The 18,359-nt window shown below is 28.9% G+C and overlaps 2 protein-coding genes and 1 long non-coding RNA gene across 3 annotated transcripts; all 3 read right to left on the reverse strand.

Annotated features, from left to right (window-relative positions):
• Positions 1 to 4,846: 4,846 nt before the first annotated feature.
• On the reverse strand, positions 4,847 to 5,899 carry LOC101210516 (transcription factor MYB73). The gene has a single exon (XM_004141193.3). It carries the CDS (start codon positions 5,759 to 5,761, stop codon positions 5,072 to 5,074), a length of 690 nt encoding a protein of 229 aa, XP_004141241.1. The 5' UTR covers positions 5,762 to 5,899; the 3' UTR covers positions 4,847 to 5,071.
• A 4,946-nt stretch (positions 5,900 to 10,845) lies between these two features.
• On the reverse strand, positions 10,846 to 11,979 carry LOC116403288. Its single transcript, XR_004215969.1, has 2 exons — positions 11,473 to 11,979; positions 10,846 to 11,344 (listed from the first exon to the last, which is right to left on the reverse strand). It is a non-coding gene; the product is annotated as an uncharacterized LOC116403288 (long non-coding RNA).
• Positions 11,980 to 16,994: 5,015 nt separating this feature from the next.
• LOC101210761 (protein MIZU-KUSSEI 1) lies at positions 16,995 to 18,098 on the reverse strand. The gene has a single exon (XM_004141194.3). It carries the CDS (start codon positions 17,956 to 17,958, stop codon positions 17,236 to 17,238), a length of 723 nt encoding a protein of 240 aa, XP_004141242.1. The 5' UTR covers positions 17,959 to 18,098; the 3' UTR covers positions 16,995 to 17,235.
• Between the last annotated feature and the right edge of the window lie 261 nt (positions 18,099 to 18,359).

The raw sequence follows: 18,359 nt of genomic DNA on the forward strand, positions 1-18,359 counted from the left end.
TCATATATTCCAAAAGAATAATATATATGAATATGATCCCTAACCTTTTCTTTCCTTACCTAAATATTTTAATCTGTTAAAGTAACACACATAAATATTTAGGTTAAGTAACATATATGATAAGAATCTTGCTAAATTCTAAAATACTATAACCATTCATCGTTTTATGCACGAATATCAAGTGTGAATTTACAAGGTAGTCAAATTTTCAACCCAATAAAATATGAATCTTCCATAGGAAGTAAATGTATATTTACTATAAAATTTTGTTCGGTAAGTGTCTGATGAATATTTGTTTCAATGATTATATTCGTTTCTAGAAAAGTTATATTATCGTCATCTTAACTGTCTACGTTAGATGTTAAAAGAATGAAAGAAAAAAAAAAAACAAAAGCAAAACTCAAACTCAACAAAGCTTATTCATCACATTGTTAATATGGAATAGTAAAAGAGATACAAAAAGAAAAGCTAATAAAAAAATTTTAAAAATCACTTTTTCGCCGCATTGCTTTTTATGAGTGGGAATCACTTTTCCCTTTCAACCACGCTGTTCATACAATCATACAAACAAACTTACCCTAACTTTCATTCTTTATGTAACTCTTTTTTTTATATATTTTAAATCACTTTTTCTTTATATATATATATATAATTGATTAATTAATCGATGGATTTAGTATTTAATTTTACATTTTTGAAATGTAATTATTGTACTAATAAAATTAATTTTAAACATTAAAGATGCGTTTAGAAATAATTTTGAAAACATTCTCCATCTTTTCCTTAATAATTCTAATTCAATTCAATGTTTATCTTTTATCTATTCAAATGTATTTTTTATACTTTAAAACTAATTTTGAATGATTACGAATGTTTTTTAAAAGATAATTAAAGTGATATTAACCTACATTAATTAATTAAATGACAACTTTCGAAAAGATTTATAAATATAACATAATATCACAATATATAAGATAGGTCGCGATAGATTATTATTTATATCTACCATAGATGGATAAAGATACTAATTTAATCATGATCGATCGTAAATAAACTATAGTATTTTGTAAAAATTTGGGTTTATTTTGCTATTTTGAAAAATATGGATTGTTTTTTCTTTTGTAAATATATAAAAGAAAAAATACTTAGAGGAGCACATGCCTTAGATATTAAGGTATAAGATTACTTTTAGTAAAGAAACAAAGACTTAATTTCGTTACTTTTCTTTTATATGTTTATTCTTTTTAATTATTGGAAAGAAAAAGTATCCATCCATCTTTCATATTTTTTATTTTGATTGTTCTTCAAACTTACAAAATTTTAAATCTCTAAGTTAAGTACTAAAAAGAATATTATGTAAATTCAAATCCAAATAAATAAATAAAATTATGTTTAACTTTATAAGTTTTAGATATTTTTCATACATTGTATAAATCAACAATGATAAAATAATATTTTCTCTTAATATTTTTGTAAAAAGTATTAAAATAAATAGAAACTTTTTTAGAAAATAGTAAAATAAATTAAAATATTTATAAACTATGTAACAAAATTGTGTATAATATGAAATTTTGTAAGTAATTAAAATGAAAAACTACCAAAAATGACTTGTAAAATTTGAAGTACTAAAAATTTGTTTGATAAAAACATAACAAAATTTGTCTTTTTGGAATTTAATGGCTTTGGAATAAATTCAATTTTTATTTGTCTTTTTAGAACATAATACAATTATTTTATTCCTTGCAAAAGAGAAGTCTAATTAATACATTACCACCTCCTCCAAAATAGTAAATTCAGCCAAAATATAAAATTCAGATTCATTGACTTCTAGACAAAGTTAATCTATCAATAATTATTATTAATAAATCATATATATATATATATATATATACTTCTAAATATTTTCAACAAATTCTATGTGGAATTATTACATGACATGCTTTAACTCTATGTTTTTTCTTTTCCTTTTTTTGAAAAAAAATATTAAAAATGTTAGAGAGGTTGGCATAGTTGAATGATAAAAGAGACTCTCGTTGCCAAATATAAATAAGAAATTACAATAAAATTAGTACTCTTACAACAAATATTTAATGAGTGAACTTTTCTATATATATATTTATTATTATTATTATTATTATTATTACCATGACTTTTTTTATTAAAAAACCCAAATATTTATGTCCTTTTAGAGTTTTCTAAAATTATTATTTTCTGTTATCCTAACAGTAAATTGTCACTTAAGGTAAGGTTTGAATTTTGCAGGGAGAGGTGACGTGGATTATTTAAGAATCAAAGTCGAGTTGCTCTATAAAAAGAAGATGTCAATAAATTTTATAAAATGGTTTTACGGAATTTATCCAATTTATTTTGATCGTGAGATAACATTGAGAAATAGGAATACGTTTTATCAAAGAATTTTCTGTGATTATTTCTAGTATGGAATGAGCCAATCATCCACTTTGGTATCTTATTGAACAAAAATGATGATATTATTCCTCTGTTGATTAATAATTTCGATTTTTGGAAAGTATAATTATGCTACTAGTTTTATTGTTAAAAAAATCTATTTTTTTTGTCCTAAATAGATTTATATAAAATTTGTTATCTACTTGTTAAAGGTATTTTTTCAAAAAAAAAATCTATATTATAAATATGTGATGATAGTTTGCTATCTTTTATTGTTAATTTTGCTATATTTTTAAAAAATCAATCCAAAGTAATTTTTAATTGAAAACAAACATACAAAATTAATTAATTAATTAATTAATCAAAGGTGGTGTAAATTTTCTCTATTATCATGAAATAAGGTTATCTATATATTCATTATAATTACAAATTCAATCCTACAAATTTCCAGAATTCTATTAAGTGAATAGGTTCTTAATTTTCTTTGTAAAAAATTAAAATTTATGGGGATAGTACACAAAATCAAAAGAAACTAATTAGACATATCTTTTTGGGACTTAAACTTATTAAACCTGTAATTCTAACCTTTATATGTTTATGATCGTCACGATCTGATATTTTTGTTTAAAAAATCTTTACTTTGCTGGAGACAAACAAAGGTGATATATGCTTTTTTTTTTCTAAAAGTCCTTTTAACTTCTAATGTGCTACAAAAGTTTAAAATTGTACATATAAATAATAAACACTCAATCATGTTAGAAAAAAAGAGAACTTAGGTTTTGTGACAGAAAAATTAATGACTATGATTTAATATGCAAATGGTAAGTCTAGTTGATGCCTAATTGCATCAATCACATGGGCTATGAGACTCTATTTCCAACCTACAATACGCTTTTTGTTGTTTTAATTTAGATTAAAATATCATTTTGGTCTATATACTTTAAAATTTATTTAATTTTAGTTCGTATACTTCTAATAAATCTTATATATTACTCTCTTGAAGTTAATTTTATTAGAATTGATTAAGTAATATCTTAAATTGAAAGTTTAATACTAAAATTTGACACTTGAGTCATTTGGACTAACGAGAATAAGATGGTTGGAAATTACTAATGATGTCTGGAATAATAATAAGCCTGGAAATTAATGAGATTGCTGGGAATTAAGATATATGTGTATGGTTGTACATAGAAATATTAGTAATTAAGAATGCATAAGAATAAATTCCTTTTGTATTTTATTTCTAAAACTAATCGTGAAATCTATATAAAATTTTAATATATTAATTGATAAAAAATAAATCTTAATTCTAAATTTTAACAAAAATTGATTATTTAACCATCAAATAATAATATTAATTAAATTACCAATTATAAATATTTGTAAAATAAGTAATTTGACAGGGTAAATTTGATGAATGTGTACAATTGTAATGTATAAACAAATGATAAACTAACTATAATTATTAAGAAATAAATTCATATTATGTTAATCATGATCATCATATTAACTAATTACAAATATAGAAAATTAATTAGTTGAAAATTTTATTGCATCCGTTGTTTATTTAAAATCTAAAGTATGAATATATATGTGCATATATAAACTAATTTATTGAATTAAAATAAAAAGTAGCATACATATATATATTAAATTGGAGTGGTTAAATTCACATAGTAGTTTAATTTTAATGTAATTTTATAAACAACAAATTTAATATTCACGTAATTATTTTAAATTAATTAATATTATATAAAATAGATGCACGGTGGTATTTTGAACTTTGTTTTCATTAAAATTATGATTAATTAAATATTAAAATTTTAAATGCAATTTTTCTATATTTTTTTTACCATAAAAAATATCTCTCTCGTAGTGACCTAAAATCAAAACTGACATTCTTGATCTGCTATAAAATAGAGACAGAAAAGATTTTTTTTTTAAAAAAAAAAAAAGATATGCAAAAGGAAGAGTAATTAATATCTGATAAAGTTTTTATTCTTTTATTGTTGTTGAATTTCAATCACATAATTAGTGACTTTAACATTGAAACTAATAAAAACAATAGAAAGTAAATGAAATCACAATGAGGACAAATAAGTCCATACAAATAATACATTTGACCACTGTTCTATTTTAGATTTCATTTTGATACTTCAACTTTGTTTTTAAAAGATGAAAATGGAAGAGTTAATAGTATAAGTTTTGTATATTTCAATATGGAGTCTCTCTCAATCTTATACTCTTTATATATATAAATAAAATGATTAAATAAGGGTTTTTATTATATATTTCGACATAATATTTGCATGGTTTGCATGAGTGAATGAGAAGACAAAAAGGCAAAATTTCCCACTTGCAAGTGCATGTCGACGTGGGATTGAGTGATTGGTGAGGTTTGTTTTCAAACCAAGTTGCTAAATATTTTAAAAAAGAAAGAAAGAAAGAAAAAGGATGTTTTCTCTTTTCCTATTTTAAGCCCAAAGAATAATAATAAACGGTGACCGTTTGCGTTCGTGACAGGCTGTGACGCACACGACTTTTGTAAAAGAGCCGCCACCATTTTTATCATCCCCCAAAATTAATAATCATAATTATAATTTAAACCACACATTAAAATCCATAAATCAAATTTTGTAAATTTACATATTAGCCCCTATTCCTTTTAACCAAATCCCCGATTTTCCGAAAACGTCGTCGTCATATACTCTCTCACTTCCCTCGCTACAACGTCCTTCATCACTTCCCAGAATCCCGCCGGTAGATTCTCACTTCGCCGGTCAGACTCCCGCACCACCTCACCACCACCACCGCCAACATTTCCTGGAGTAGCAAGCGTCAGTGCAGTCAATGGATCATCATCCACGGCGAGAAACGAACCGCCGCCTCCGACGACGTCGGAAGTGTGATTACTGGAGGAGTTTCGTCGGTCGTCTCTGACGCGGCGTTTAAGAGTGGAATTCCAGTGGTTTTTTACCGCATTATCTGTCCGACCGGGGAGGAGACGGGCAATGGTGGCCCAACGGTTACCGTAGCGGGAATGGGCGGCGACGATGGCGTCATCCTCGGCGGGAGAGAAAGGGCGATGCTCGACACCGGGGCAGAGCTGATTGCACCAACGGAGGCGGCAGGATTTGCCAGAGCGGCCTTTTACATAGCGACTAATTAAGGACCAATTTCTAGGGCCGTAACGTTCGACAAGTCGGGTAAGGATCCGGTCCTCTTCGGCGCTCCATGGGCCCTTGATTTTATCGGGGATGGGGGAGGATGATGGGGGAGGCTTGCCGGAGAGAGAGGAATCGGAGGAAGAGGACTCGGAAGTGGAAGTGGAAGAAGAAAAATTGTGAATGTTCATTGGGGGAAATTGGGAATTTTTTTTTTAAAGGGAGTGTTTGGGGATTTCATATTTATACAAGAGAAAGAATTTTGATTAATATGGTTTAGGGTTGTTCTGGGAAAGTGGGTTTGTGTAAAGTTGGTGGGCGGACAAAAAAAAAAACCCGACCCATCGCTATTTTGTTTTTATTATTTTCATTCTTCTCAATCAAGAATTCAAGTAAAGGGAGACGACACGTTTTATTTACAATATCAACCTTTTCAAAGTTACGTAGAAATATCATAACTTTAGCTCTCTTTTATTTCGTTTTATCTCACGTTTCATAATACTTTTTTCTTTTCACTTTACACTTCAATTTTTAGTGAAACTTTCGATTTTTTTTTTAGTCTTTAACTTTTTATATTTTCATTTTTCTAACCAATTAAAAATTCAATAATAATAATAATAAAGACTGAGTTTACAAACTTGATTTTTCATACAAAAAAAATTATGGGATCATAACACAAAGTTTTAATTTTGTTTTTTTTCTTCTTTAAACTAAGCTTATAAACATTATACCCTCTTATCTTTTAAGTTTTTATATTATTGTTTAACTATTTTGGATTAATAATTTCAAAAATTAAATCAACATTTCAAAATGGATAGAAAAGTAATTTTCAAATAAAGTTGGTTTTGTTTTTAGATTTTGGGTATGACGTTAACATATTTCTTTAACAAAAATGAAAAAAATAATTAAAAGGCGAATTGCATTAGAAAACCGACACATATTTTAAAAATAAAATATCAACATCGTTCTCAAGAAGTGTGGCTTATAATTCCTAAATCATCTTTTGACTTTAACAAATTAAAATAAAAAGTTATAACTTTTGATTTTATAGCTCGGAACTTTTGAGATATGGATTGTTTAAAGATCTTAAACACAAAATTTCGAATACATTTAGATGAACTTTTGAGTTAACCTAAATCACATAGTTAGTATAATTTAACATTTTCTTTCTGGTAAGAAATTCATAGAGAAGAATTTGATTACACTCTACACATAACTTTATTTGTGTGTGGTCCATTCTATTCATATTCGATTATAAGTTGTCACGTGACAATTTTATCTTTAAAAAGATACTTTCTACAAAAATGTGTTTAGTTCAGTACTACTCGTTAAGATTGGTCAATGAAACTGAATAACCCACTAGAAATGAATAGCAATTTCTATATCAATTTATTTAATTTAATTAAAAAATTGAAATGGGACATACCTTATACCTATTTATTTAATTTTTAGATAAAGAAGAGAAACATAAAAAGCTCACAAATATATGATTATAATTATTAGAAAATATAGGAAGTGTATGATTATGTGCCGTCAAATGAACAATAACCATTCTCTTTTTCATAAGAAGAAACATTGAAGTATTAAAAGCGTAGAGTAAACCATACTCTTCATACCACAATTAAATGTCTCTTTCCTCTCACAACAAAATTTCAAGCTGCTTAACAATAACTACACCTATATTTTTGGGTCAGTTTCAAACGCAAATTATATTCTGATCCTTCCAACAATGGATTGAACAAAAAAAATACATAAGAAACACAATAAATTTAATAACAATAAAACATTGTTTAACATATATTTATAATTTAACACTTTAAAATTAATACTAATATACAAAAATAAAGAATGTGAGGAAGTTTGCAATAAAAAAAAAGGATAAAGTACATGTGTAATACATAAACTAGGGTGGATGTCCCCATGAATATTGTTAAGGTTATTGGTTTCATGAATTCAATTATTTTTTTAATTTTGAATCATTCAATATATAGTTATTATTATTATTATATATACATGTACATATTTTTGTAATAAAATATGCATGAAAACCAATGTATCTTTTTATACCTTTATATTCTTCATAAAATAAAAACTGGGTTCATATTTATTTAATTAGTTAATTAGTTAATTAACCTATCGTAGTGTGTGAACATTAAATAAGGTAACAAACATCAACATAGCTTTATAGCTTGTTTCCTTAATAAATCTAATAAGGCATCTTTTCTTTATGTTCTTTAAGTAGGATGATTTGAACTAATTATTAAATTCACATTCATATATTCTTAATAAACAAGACAATGCAAAGAATCGACACCTTAAACTCGAATAACTTACTTAAATTTAATGATTTTAAAATTTAAAATATAAAATGGCAGGAATCATACTATATATATATTTTTTCTTTCGTTTTAATGTGCTTTTTTCATATACTTTATACATTGCCTTTAAAACTTTAGTTTTTCATTAGAATATAACGTGGAAAATAGTAGTACAAATTTTAAAATAAAAACCATGATATATAGAAAGTTAATCCCACGAATGGAGAATAGTTTTAATATTTAGGATTAGGATAAGATATTGGTTAGGGAGAATAAGTATTAGATTATTAATTAAAGAAGATGGTAGAGGGTTAATTAATTAAAAGCAATGGCTTGTATGTAATAATTAATTTAAGTATAGTGGACAAAAATTCGGCGAAATAATTATAAAATATATGATTTAAATAAGAAAAGGGAAGATGGATGATTATGATAATAAGATAATGAGTTATAATGAAGTGTGTTTCCATTTGAAGTGGAGGAATTAAGCACATGACAGTGAGGCTAAAGCTGTTTGACGCTATAACTTCATATATCTTTTTCTTAAACGCCAATGTGGGCTCTCTCTCTCTTTTTTCACATCTACCTTCTCACTATCTCACTCAATAATCCACCAAATCAACGCCTCACATTAACTCTTTCTATCAACCATCAATATATATAAACTTAATATAATACCTTTAATTTGCTTAATGTATTCTCGAGTTTGGGGTAACACGTTGGTTTGTTATAATAATAGCTTGCGTGTAGAATGTTTAGTATTGGAATTAGGATTTATAATAGTATGTGTTTAAGTATAAATTATTTAGTAAACGAGGGTTTTGAAATAGTGTTTTAAGATTATGTAATGATTTCATGTAATGATTTAAGATTATGCTACAAAAAAAATTAGTAGAAATTTAAAGATAAATAATGGTTTTTTAAAGAGAAATTTAAAAATAGGATAATAGTAGGGACTAAATTTGGACATTGAAAAGAAAATTATTAAATACATGGACCAAAATGATACTTCATGCAAAAAAGGAAAGAAAGAAAAAGGAGAAAATTACAACCGAACCCACGTCGAGGATGATGGAGAAAATACTATTGAAAAAAACATTTTTTTGACAACAGAAAACTAGAAACTAGAGAGGATATCAAAGTAGCAAAATCATGAAATGCTTTGTTCTTCTCTCGAGAAACATGACAAAAGTAAGATCATTCATCGACAACCTTTCCATCAAAATTAATTAATATAATGTCATTCATAAACACATGGATGTTACAAGAAGATGAATCCACACTAATGATCGTTAAGGTCATCTCATTCGTGCTTAACTACTTTAAATCCCCAGATAATAGCCTCAACTTATGGGGGCCGCGACTAACTACGTTTTTCTTCTAGTGAATTTGTAGTCATTGTTTAAGAACGTTTGACCTTTTCAATATGAATAAATTCATCCCAGTATTATTCAGTTATCTTTGTAATTAAAACTATATCGAACCAACATTAAATTTCCAAAAGTCAACTATTGACAGTATAAAAGAAAAAAATTGCATCAGATGACAAAAAAAATTAGAAAAAAACTGTTCATAGTACATTTTTTTTGCATATTGCGAATATGACAAGTAATTAACAATATCAGACGTCTATCAGAGAGTTACCAACTTTTAAATTTGCTACTTTTACAATTTAAAAGATATAGTGACATGAAGTCTTATTGTTATAAATTTGTTTGCTATTTTTGCAAACGACATGTATAAACATAGGTCTCAAAGTTTTTATGAGAATTTACACTTACACCCGACAATATTTGTAAACACCCTATAGAAACTGAAACTGAGCGAAGTAAGTTATAAAATATTTTTTTAAAATGTAAATTGCGAATAGTTAAGATTAAATTGTCAAGAGGTCGTTGAAATTAATTAACATATGAAAACAATGTTTTTTTTTTTTGTTTTAACTTTTTTTATAAGAACTATTTAAAATACAATTTTGATAGGTTGTCAACAATTGCAGTTTTCATTTTAAAAAGTAAACGCTTGAGAATGTATTAAAATATATGTAGATTTTAATTTGTCACTTTGATTTCATTCATAATTTATTTGGACTTATGATTATCGCATTGCAATCAATGAGTTTTGAAGAAAATCATTAACCATATGCATGTAAGTCTCATCATCTTTGCGTCAATATCAATGACTTGAGACTAGAGAGTCCTTTTTATTTGTTTACTTACATATATCAATATTTGTGGTTAAAATTGGTATCAATCAAAATCAATTTTTTATTATGAGTTAGACTCTGCACACAAGCCATTATTTAGTGTGATAGGTGTGACAAATTCTTTAAAACAAATTCATGATATGACAAATTAATAGTTTTAAATCGCTATATTTCTTTTTCATCATATCAATATCTTAGAATGCTACAAAATTTTATAATTGATTGGTGGCATAAAGCTGTGATCCCTATTCAATTTCTAAAATATAATTCTATTCAACCCCTCAAGTATTATAAAGTATATATAAACCCACCCCATAAATTTTAATAATATGATAATTTAAAAAATAATCACTCAATAAAATATAATTTAATTACAAGTTTATGTTTTGTTAGATAAATACGTGTGTGGGACTTCAAAATTTGTATAATAAACTCAACACTTCTAATTTTTATGTTTAATATTATAAATATGTGATATGTTTTCTATTTTATGTGTAACGTATGAGATATATCCATCGTTTTTTTTTTCTTTTCATAAATTTCTTAAACGTAAACTTAACTAATGTTTATGTTAATTATGGTTAAATTAAATTCAATTTTAACATAAAATTAAATATTAATGTGTTCAATTTAACAATATATATTTAACAGAACTAAGAGTTTATTAACTCTTTACATTTCTTCTATTGTATGAAGTATTATTTCTTTTTATGAAAGAGGATGTTGAAATAATTAAAAGATTACCAACCAATAAGGAAAATTAACAAGTGGACTTTGGCATTTTGACAAAAAGGGAAAATACATTGTGAAAAGTGGGTATAAGGCATACATCAACAGGAAGCTTGAGGAAGCTCTTCCTTAGCACAAATACAATGGAGAAAACCTGAAAATCCCTCTGGAATCTCACAGTTCAAAGGAAAATCTTTTTTTTTTTTTTTTCTGTTGGAGAGCTATCCATGACATTATTCCTACCAACTACAATCTCAATAAAAAAAGAAAAGACATCAATACATTTTTCCTCTTTGTCCTCTTTGCAGGTCCTCCATCGAATCTACCAACCATATTGCCTTGTTCAGCTACATCAAAGCTAGACAAATTTAGAGCATCATAGCAAAAACTCCCCTAATCCAGTCCAACCTCAACAACAGCTTCAAATTAGATCGTTGGCATATGCTCAGTTCAACATGCATGCTCTAAAGAGGATCTCAACATTTATATATGCTATATATTATCACCCTTGTTGGGCAAACCTGGAATGACAGAAACAAAGCAATTAACAATCTTCGAACCCCAGATAGCCTAACAAGAAGCTCTGAGGAATTCTAATTAAGAGCCTCCTTCTCTAAATATCAATAATAAAAAGGTTAATCGATCTCACCCTCGCAACTGGATCAACCTGCCTTCTTCCTTCGACAAATGAAACGTAGATGTCACGTACGTGGAGTTCTATTCCTCAAACGACGGAGCATTAGTGGTGTTCTCCAAAACTCTGAAGGCTTTCTTAATTCTGGGTGTTAAAACTCAATTATTCCTCGAGATCAACTACGACCCTCCCCTTGCCGAAATTCTTACAGTCTAAAATGGCCTCCGTTTCATCCACCCATCATCCCATCCCAGACTGATCATTGTGGAATTCGATTGTACGTACTCAGGAGATTAATTAACTTGATCAACATCAAAGATGACAGTACGTACAACTATTGTTGATTGCTGGATTGAAGGCATCAGATCTATAACTAAAAATTTTACTAATATTATCTTTGTCCATTGTAAGAAATGTCAAAACTTTTGTGTGCTGATAAATTTCCGAAAATCGCTAGGGGCAATTGGCAAACCGCCTAAATGGCTTTTGGCTTTCCGATTTCCCTTTAGTGGATGGTCAACCAAATTCGTAGAGAAATTGTTTAATATATGGCCCACGTGGCGTCTTATTAATAATCCTATTCATTCTCAATATATATATATATATATAATTTTGTGTCAATTTAATAATTATTAAGCACATCAAATTTAGTGGGTTATTTAAAATTTGATTTTTGCTAAAATAAAATCGCCAAAAGTAAACCAAAAAATAAGAACAATAAAGTTGGGTTTACAAAAAGGAAAAAAAAAAAAAAGATATGAAGGTCTTCTTGTACGTAGACAGGGCCCTACCTCCAGGCTGTAAGAATGTCACGTGATTGGCATTGGGTTTATTGTGAGTGAAAGCAAAGTAGTTTAATATGAAGAAAGGAGGTAAGGATGATTGCATTAGAGGGTGCCAGGTGGGCATATTAATTGTAATTTGGAGGCACATAAATGGGACCCCGACCCCGACCCTGAGCCCTGAGCCTGATGAGGTAACTTTAGCGGGAAGCGGTTGGGCAGTTGGTGAAACAGCTGGCTTCAAACAAACACACAACACCGACTGCCCAGGCTCTGACCGTATTTCCCTTCGCTGAATGCTCTTATTTATTTGTTTGTTTGTCCCGGCACAGTTTTTTAATTAATTTTTTGGGGACATTTATTTGGACTGTTTGTTGCGTACACCACAATATTATAGCTTTACTATGATTGGGTATGAGTTAGCCGTTGGATGTGTTGCCATCGAAGGTCCCACCGCGTTCCCCTCCTACCCATTCCATTGCTCCTCTTGGTCCCACTATAGCCCCCACCCCCCGCATCATACCGCGTCGGAGTCAGTGATTTGTCCCGCTCCTGTGGGCTCCTCCCAACCATTTGCCTTATCCCATTTTCCTATATAATCCCATTTTTTTAATCCCTTTTAATTCCACTATTTTTTAATGATTTCATTATTGCATTTCGTGCTCTTTTTCAATATATTTTCTTTCACTTAAATATGTTAGGTTTCTTCATTAAATACTCCATATTCAATCATTTCCATCCTTCTTCAAAAATTGTTTTGTATTTAAGATGCTTTACACACATGTCCAATTTTATTTTATGTTTTTTACATTTTTGTTTGTTTACTGTTTCGTGTGACGTTTTATTGCGACCAAAATTGTCCACGTGCTTGCAAGGTAAAGGAGATTAAGCATCAATGTGGGATCTAGCTACACCACACACTTTGATGTTTTTGTCAATATCATGTTTGTGAGTGATTGGTAATAGGAGATAGTAGGATATGTCTATACGTAACTTCAACCAATGATATTTTGGTTGTTTACATAAGGTAACAAAAGTAATAATCATTTGAGTTCATAATTGTCCTCTTATATGTTTTTGAATAGTTGAGTTAATGTACTTGTCACACAGTTACACTATCGTCTATCTACATGCTTTAGTGTGCACTACTGTTCCAAATTCTAAACATCAATCTTGTGACATGTTCATTTCTATAACTCAACCTATGACCTCGTCACCTCTCCTCAATAGTTCGACCTTTGAGCTTCTCAACTATTGTTCAACATACAAGCTCCCAAACTCAGTATCTAAGTTATTAGCTCTCCTTTATAGGTCGACCTCTACATCTTCAACTATAGCTCTACCTATGAATAAAAAGGAAGAATGATGTCCAAATTTATTCATACAAACCAAATCTAAGAAGAAGGTAAAGATCGGGAATTGTTGGAAGAACTAGCAAATTCAATAGGTTGGCCTTTGAGTTCTTCAACTATAGCTCGACATATAATAAAGAGATTACCCATCAAACAAATATACACACAAAAGATTTATCATACGTCATCATTTGTAATTTAAACTCTAATAAGAAAAAAAAGAGAATCCAAATATAAAAATTATCTCCGTACTTTATTTCCATATAACTTTAGTATAATTATAAAGATGGATGCACGATTAAATTTTCGATCTCTACATATGTACATTTGTTATTGGTGATATTATAACAGAGTACAGAACATGCATGAGAACAAAAGTTCAAATATAATTGAAAAGAAATTGAATACTAGTGTATGATGTTAACTAGTGATGTAGAGTGGATTTGGAGGCAAAAGGGGATATCAACTTACTGTCTTCTCAATATCAAAATTTAATAGAGTTTGTTAGTGTCTGAATGCACATATTATATTTTCATTTCTACTTTAATAAATCATTAAAAGCATTTATCCCAATTTGATTCCAAATTTAATTGAAACCGTACGTGTTGTCTTGGTGGGTGTCGGTTTGGATTCCTTCTTTCTAACCTCCTCTCTATATTTGATATAATAAATGTTCTCAACTCAAAAATATCAATTTCATAAAACCTCAAATTTGGGATTTACGAATTTATTGCAAACAAATTTGAAAGTTTCAACACTAATTAATTCCCCACTTTCTAAAGTTTGAAAACATACTAAATTTAATTTAATTTACTGGATACTCTTCCCGATCAAACAAACTTACGTATAAAATAAACAACCTATTTTGATTGTTCTGCCACCTTCAAAAAATTTACGAACTGTTATAATAAAGGAAACATCAAACTATTAGAACAAAACCACTGAAAGATAAAACTGATTACATTTTTTTTTGTTATAAAAGGTAAATATTTTGCAATTTTCCAGGAAAAACAAAAAGAAAAAAACCACGAACTGTTCTTCCTTTTAATTTTTATTGAAATTTTGAAATAAACAAAAACAAATTTCGGTCTGTTATAGTATAGGAGTTTTGGGCCGAGGCTTTGTAGTTTTGGTTTCTTATAGGCACAGTTTCGGGCCGAAAGTACCTTGGGCTTAGATTGGGCCCAAATCTTTGATTTAGGGAATTTATTCTGGGCTCTCACGATCTGCACTAACAAGTCGAAAGGCCCATTTCGAATGGCCCATTTATGGTAACTAAACTGGTTGAAAGGAGTGATTTTTTGGGTTTCTTTCACCCTAATCCTATTCCTAAGTTTTTATACTTTTAAATCATCATTTCCTTCTCATTCCATGAGACTTGATCAACTTTTTCTCCATGCTTTCAAATGTCCAAATTTGTATGTATACTCTTAATATATACTCAATTTAGTCTATAGTTGTAACATCCATAGTCTAAGATTCAAGCTAGAATTTGGAATCCATATTTGACATTTTATGGCTCCAACTACGTCATCCTTACTTGTCTTAGAGGGAAAGTTGTTGTCACTAACCAACACGAATTGTTTCAAGTTAAAATTGCTTCCGGCTAAGCACACTTGACACTAAAATTCCTATGATCGAACTACCGAAAAAAGAAGATGCATTTTATTAGTATAAGTAGTAAACTACAGTTCTTTTTTTTTTTAACCATACTTTTATGTTCTCAAGTTTTCTCTCATTCAAATGTGATATTTGTTCATTCATGTCTCTATCATAAACTTGAGGCGCCTAGAATATTTTCACTACAAACTTTCATTTCACATTCATCTAGTATTTGATGGCATACAAATTCTCATTGTTATTTAATAGAATTAGATAAAAACTTATTAGGACTTGTTATTTAAAGTTGTAGTTGTCATGAGAGGTTGCCTTAGATTTATATGCTTTGCATCTTAGTGATATATCTAATTTGGTTTGAATTGCTCTCTACTAACTTAGTAACTTTGTTACATGGAATTCTTGGATACGTCTTGCTTTCTTAGTGACAACTATGTTACGTTAAAAGATTAAATTTAGATATTTAAAAATACACTAACTATAAGTAAATAAATTTCAAAGTACATTCACCAAAATTAGATATCTTGAATAAATAATTAATAGCGGAGGCATGCAATGATAGTTGGAGTTAGTTTTTTTTTTTATTAAACTATGAACAAACCGACTATGGTCGGTTAAGTAAATGTTCAAATTGACCTCGACTGTCAATGAACGTCGAACAATCAATTTTCTAAATTGAGAAGCATCAACTTTGAATGGAAAAGATGAAAATTTGAGTGATAGATAATAGAATAGTGATTGAAAAATAGAGTGACATGATTTAACACACATTATTAGGGCCACATAGACACGCCTAACTAATCAACACTTAAATCTCCACATCATTCTTCAACACCTCCTCTCTCTTACATTATGACATACAAACAATCCCAAAATTATTATTATTATTACTTAAGTATTAAAATATAAATTCAATTTTTTCATTTCAAAGGTCATTCCACCTTAAATATAGAACATTATCTAATAATTGAAAATTTATTAATCATTTCAAGATTTACGTCCACTTTGGTAATCATTTTGATCTTAATTACTATTTTACTTTCTTTTGTTTCAATTCTGTATTATAATTTTCAAAACCCTAATGAAATGAAAAAAAAACCCAAATAGTTAATCATTTATAAGTTGAGACAATATAATATTCATATATTCATTGTCAATCTGAACGAAAAAAACCTAAATGAGACATTCAAACTTGAAAATAATTTATCAACTAGAATTATTTTAAACCCATATAATAATAAGTTGACAAATGATTGACTCCATAAACTTATTATTATTATGTCCAAAAACTACATTATTAAGCCATGATTGAAAATATTAAAAAAAAAATAGACAAAATATTCTCTTTGATCAATTCAATCATTAACACATCTTTATCACATTGAAAAACCAGCCACCTTTATAATAATTGAAGTTTATCCTTTTTCTTATAAATAATTCATAACAAATATAAAATAATTACTCTCATTCACAAAAAAAAAAAAAAAAAAAAGTTTAATTTACACATCTCTCCTAACTCACATGCTCAAAATCTTCTTCACAAAATAGCAATCTAACATTTGCAATATATTATATATATACCCATTTATTTATTTTTCAATATATTCCAATTACTACACACCACAAAAAACTTTGTTTCCATCTAAGTTTCACATTTAAGGAAGGAAAAAAAAAACTATATGAGTGGATTTTTGCCGATGAATTAAAAGTAAACTTATTAGAGTTGATTATATGATTAAGTGATGAACGGTAAAAAAAAGTAATAGAATTCAACTCAAAATGCATATAATTCAAACAAGTGAATATTTTCAATAGCATCCACTGATCAAATTTACAATAATATATTTCCAATCAATAAAAAAACCAATTTAAATTGAGAAATATTAAGTAAAAAGAACACTTAATAGTATTTTTTTTTTTTTCAAATTAAGAAATTTATATTTATACAGAGGAAAAGGGAAGAGTTAAATTAGAGACAGAGTATTGATTGGGGTTCTTTTTTTGTTATGTATATAGAAAGGAGAATTCTATTGAGATCTGACGAAGAAAATACTCAACTCAGGGCCGGGAGCCCCATCGGGATTAATCATATACAAAGCTTCAGAATCCTTAGATCCAACAACCCTTTCAAATCTAGCTCTCATATACGTCAATTCCCCTTCCAAGTTATCCTTTTCAGACGCCGGAGATGGCAAAACTCCCGCACCCATTGAAACCCCTCTTAAATGTTGCATAACATGAAGTTCATCATCCGACATTTGTTTCCTTCTAAACGAATACCCAATTTTCCTTCCATTACAATAAACAGCCCACAGGAATTCCTCCATTACCTTCTTCTTATGGCTCTTCGTCTCGCTCTCCAGAGCGATCCTCAGAATATCCGACGCCATTTCCTTGTTTAGTGCCGCCGTCTGCATCGGCAATTCGATCACGAATATAGGAAGACAATGAGGGTCTTCTTGAATCGCTAAGCTTACTCTCCCTTTACGGTAGCCGAAGATTGTGCCCGTCGTCGCGTTGTCTTTTAAAAGGGGCTTTCGGGGGCGGCCAAGGAGAGCCACCATTTTGCACCCGGAGGTTAACATTGGGAATAATTTGAACATTTTAAGGAGCCCTCCGCCGCTGCCTCCGCCACTTCCTCCGTTGGTGGTGGTACTGGTGGAGGATGATTTGGGGCGTCTGGTGATGTGACGGAGGAGGGGGAGGAAGGCGGAATTGTCCATGAAAGGGCTGGAGTGAAGAGAAGGCATGGTGGATTATTGTTTGTGTGTTTGGGGAATTTTTTTGATTTGGTTGTAAGTAAGAGAGAAGAAGGAAAGGAAATGGAGGAAGGGATAAATAGGAGAGGAAAAATTGGTTTGTTGGTCATTTTGGGTTGGGGTTTTGTGTGTCATTTGGAATCTTTCAAGTGGGAAAAGTCGAACTTATCAAACTAAACCTTCTTCCAGTTGGTTAGATTTTTTTCTAAAATTTAATTGCAACAAAAACATTGCTAAACTATGACATAATCATTGTCACAAAGTTTCCACTTAAAAAGAAAGTTAACGCTATACTTTTCAACTATCTATTGTAAAAATTAGATTAAATTAAACTCTTCAACTTCATAAGTGTTATTATAATCATATACCATAAAATAAACGAAAAAATTTAC

The sequence above is a fragment of the Cucumis sativus genome, chromosome 4, assembly GCF_000004075.3.
Source record: "Cucumis sativus cultivar 9930 chromosome 4, Cucumber_9930_V3, whole genome shotgun sequence".
NCBI lineage: Eukaryota > Viridiplantae > Streptophyta > Magnoliopsida > Cucurbitales > Cucurbitaceae > Cucumis > Cucumis sativus.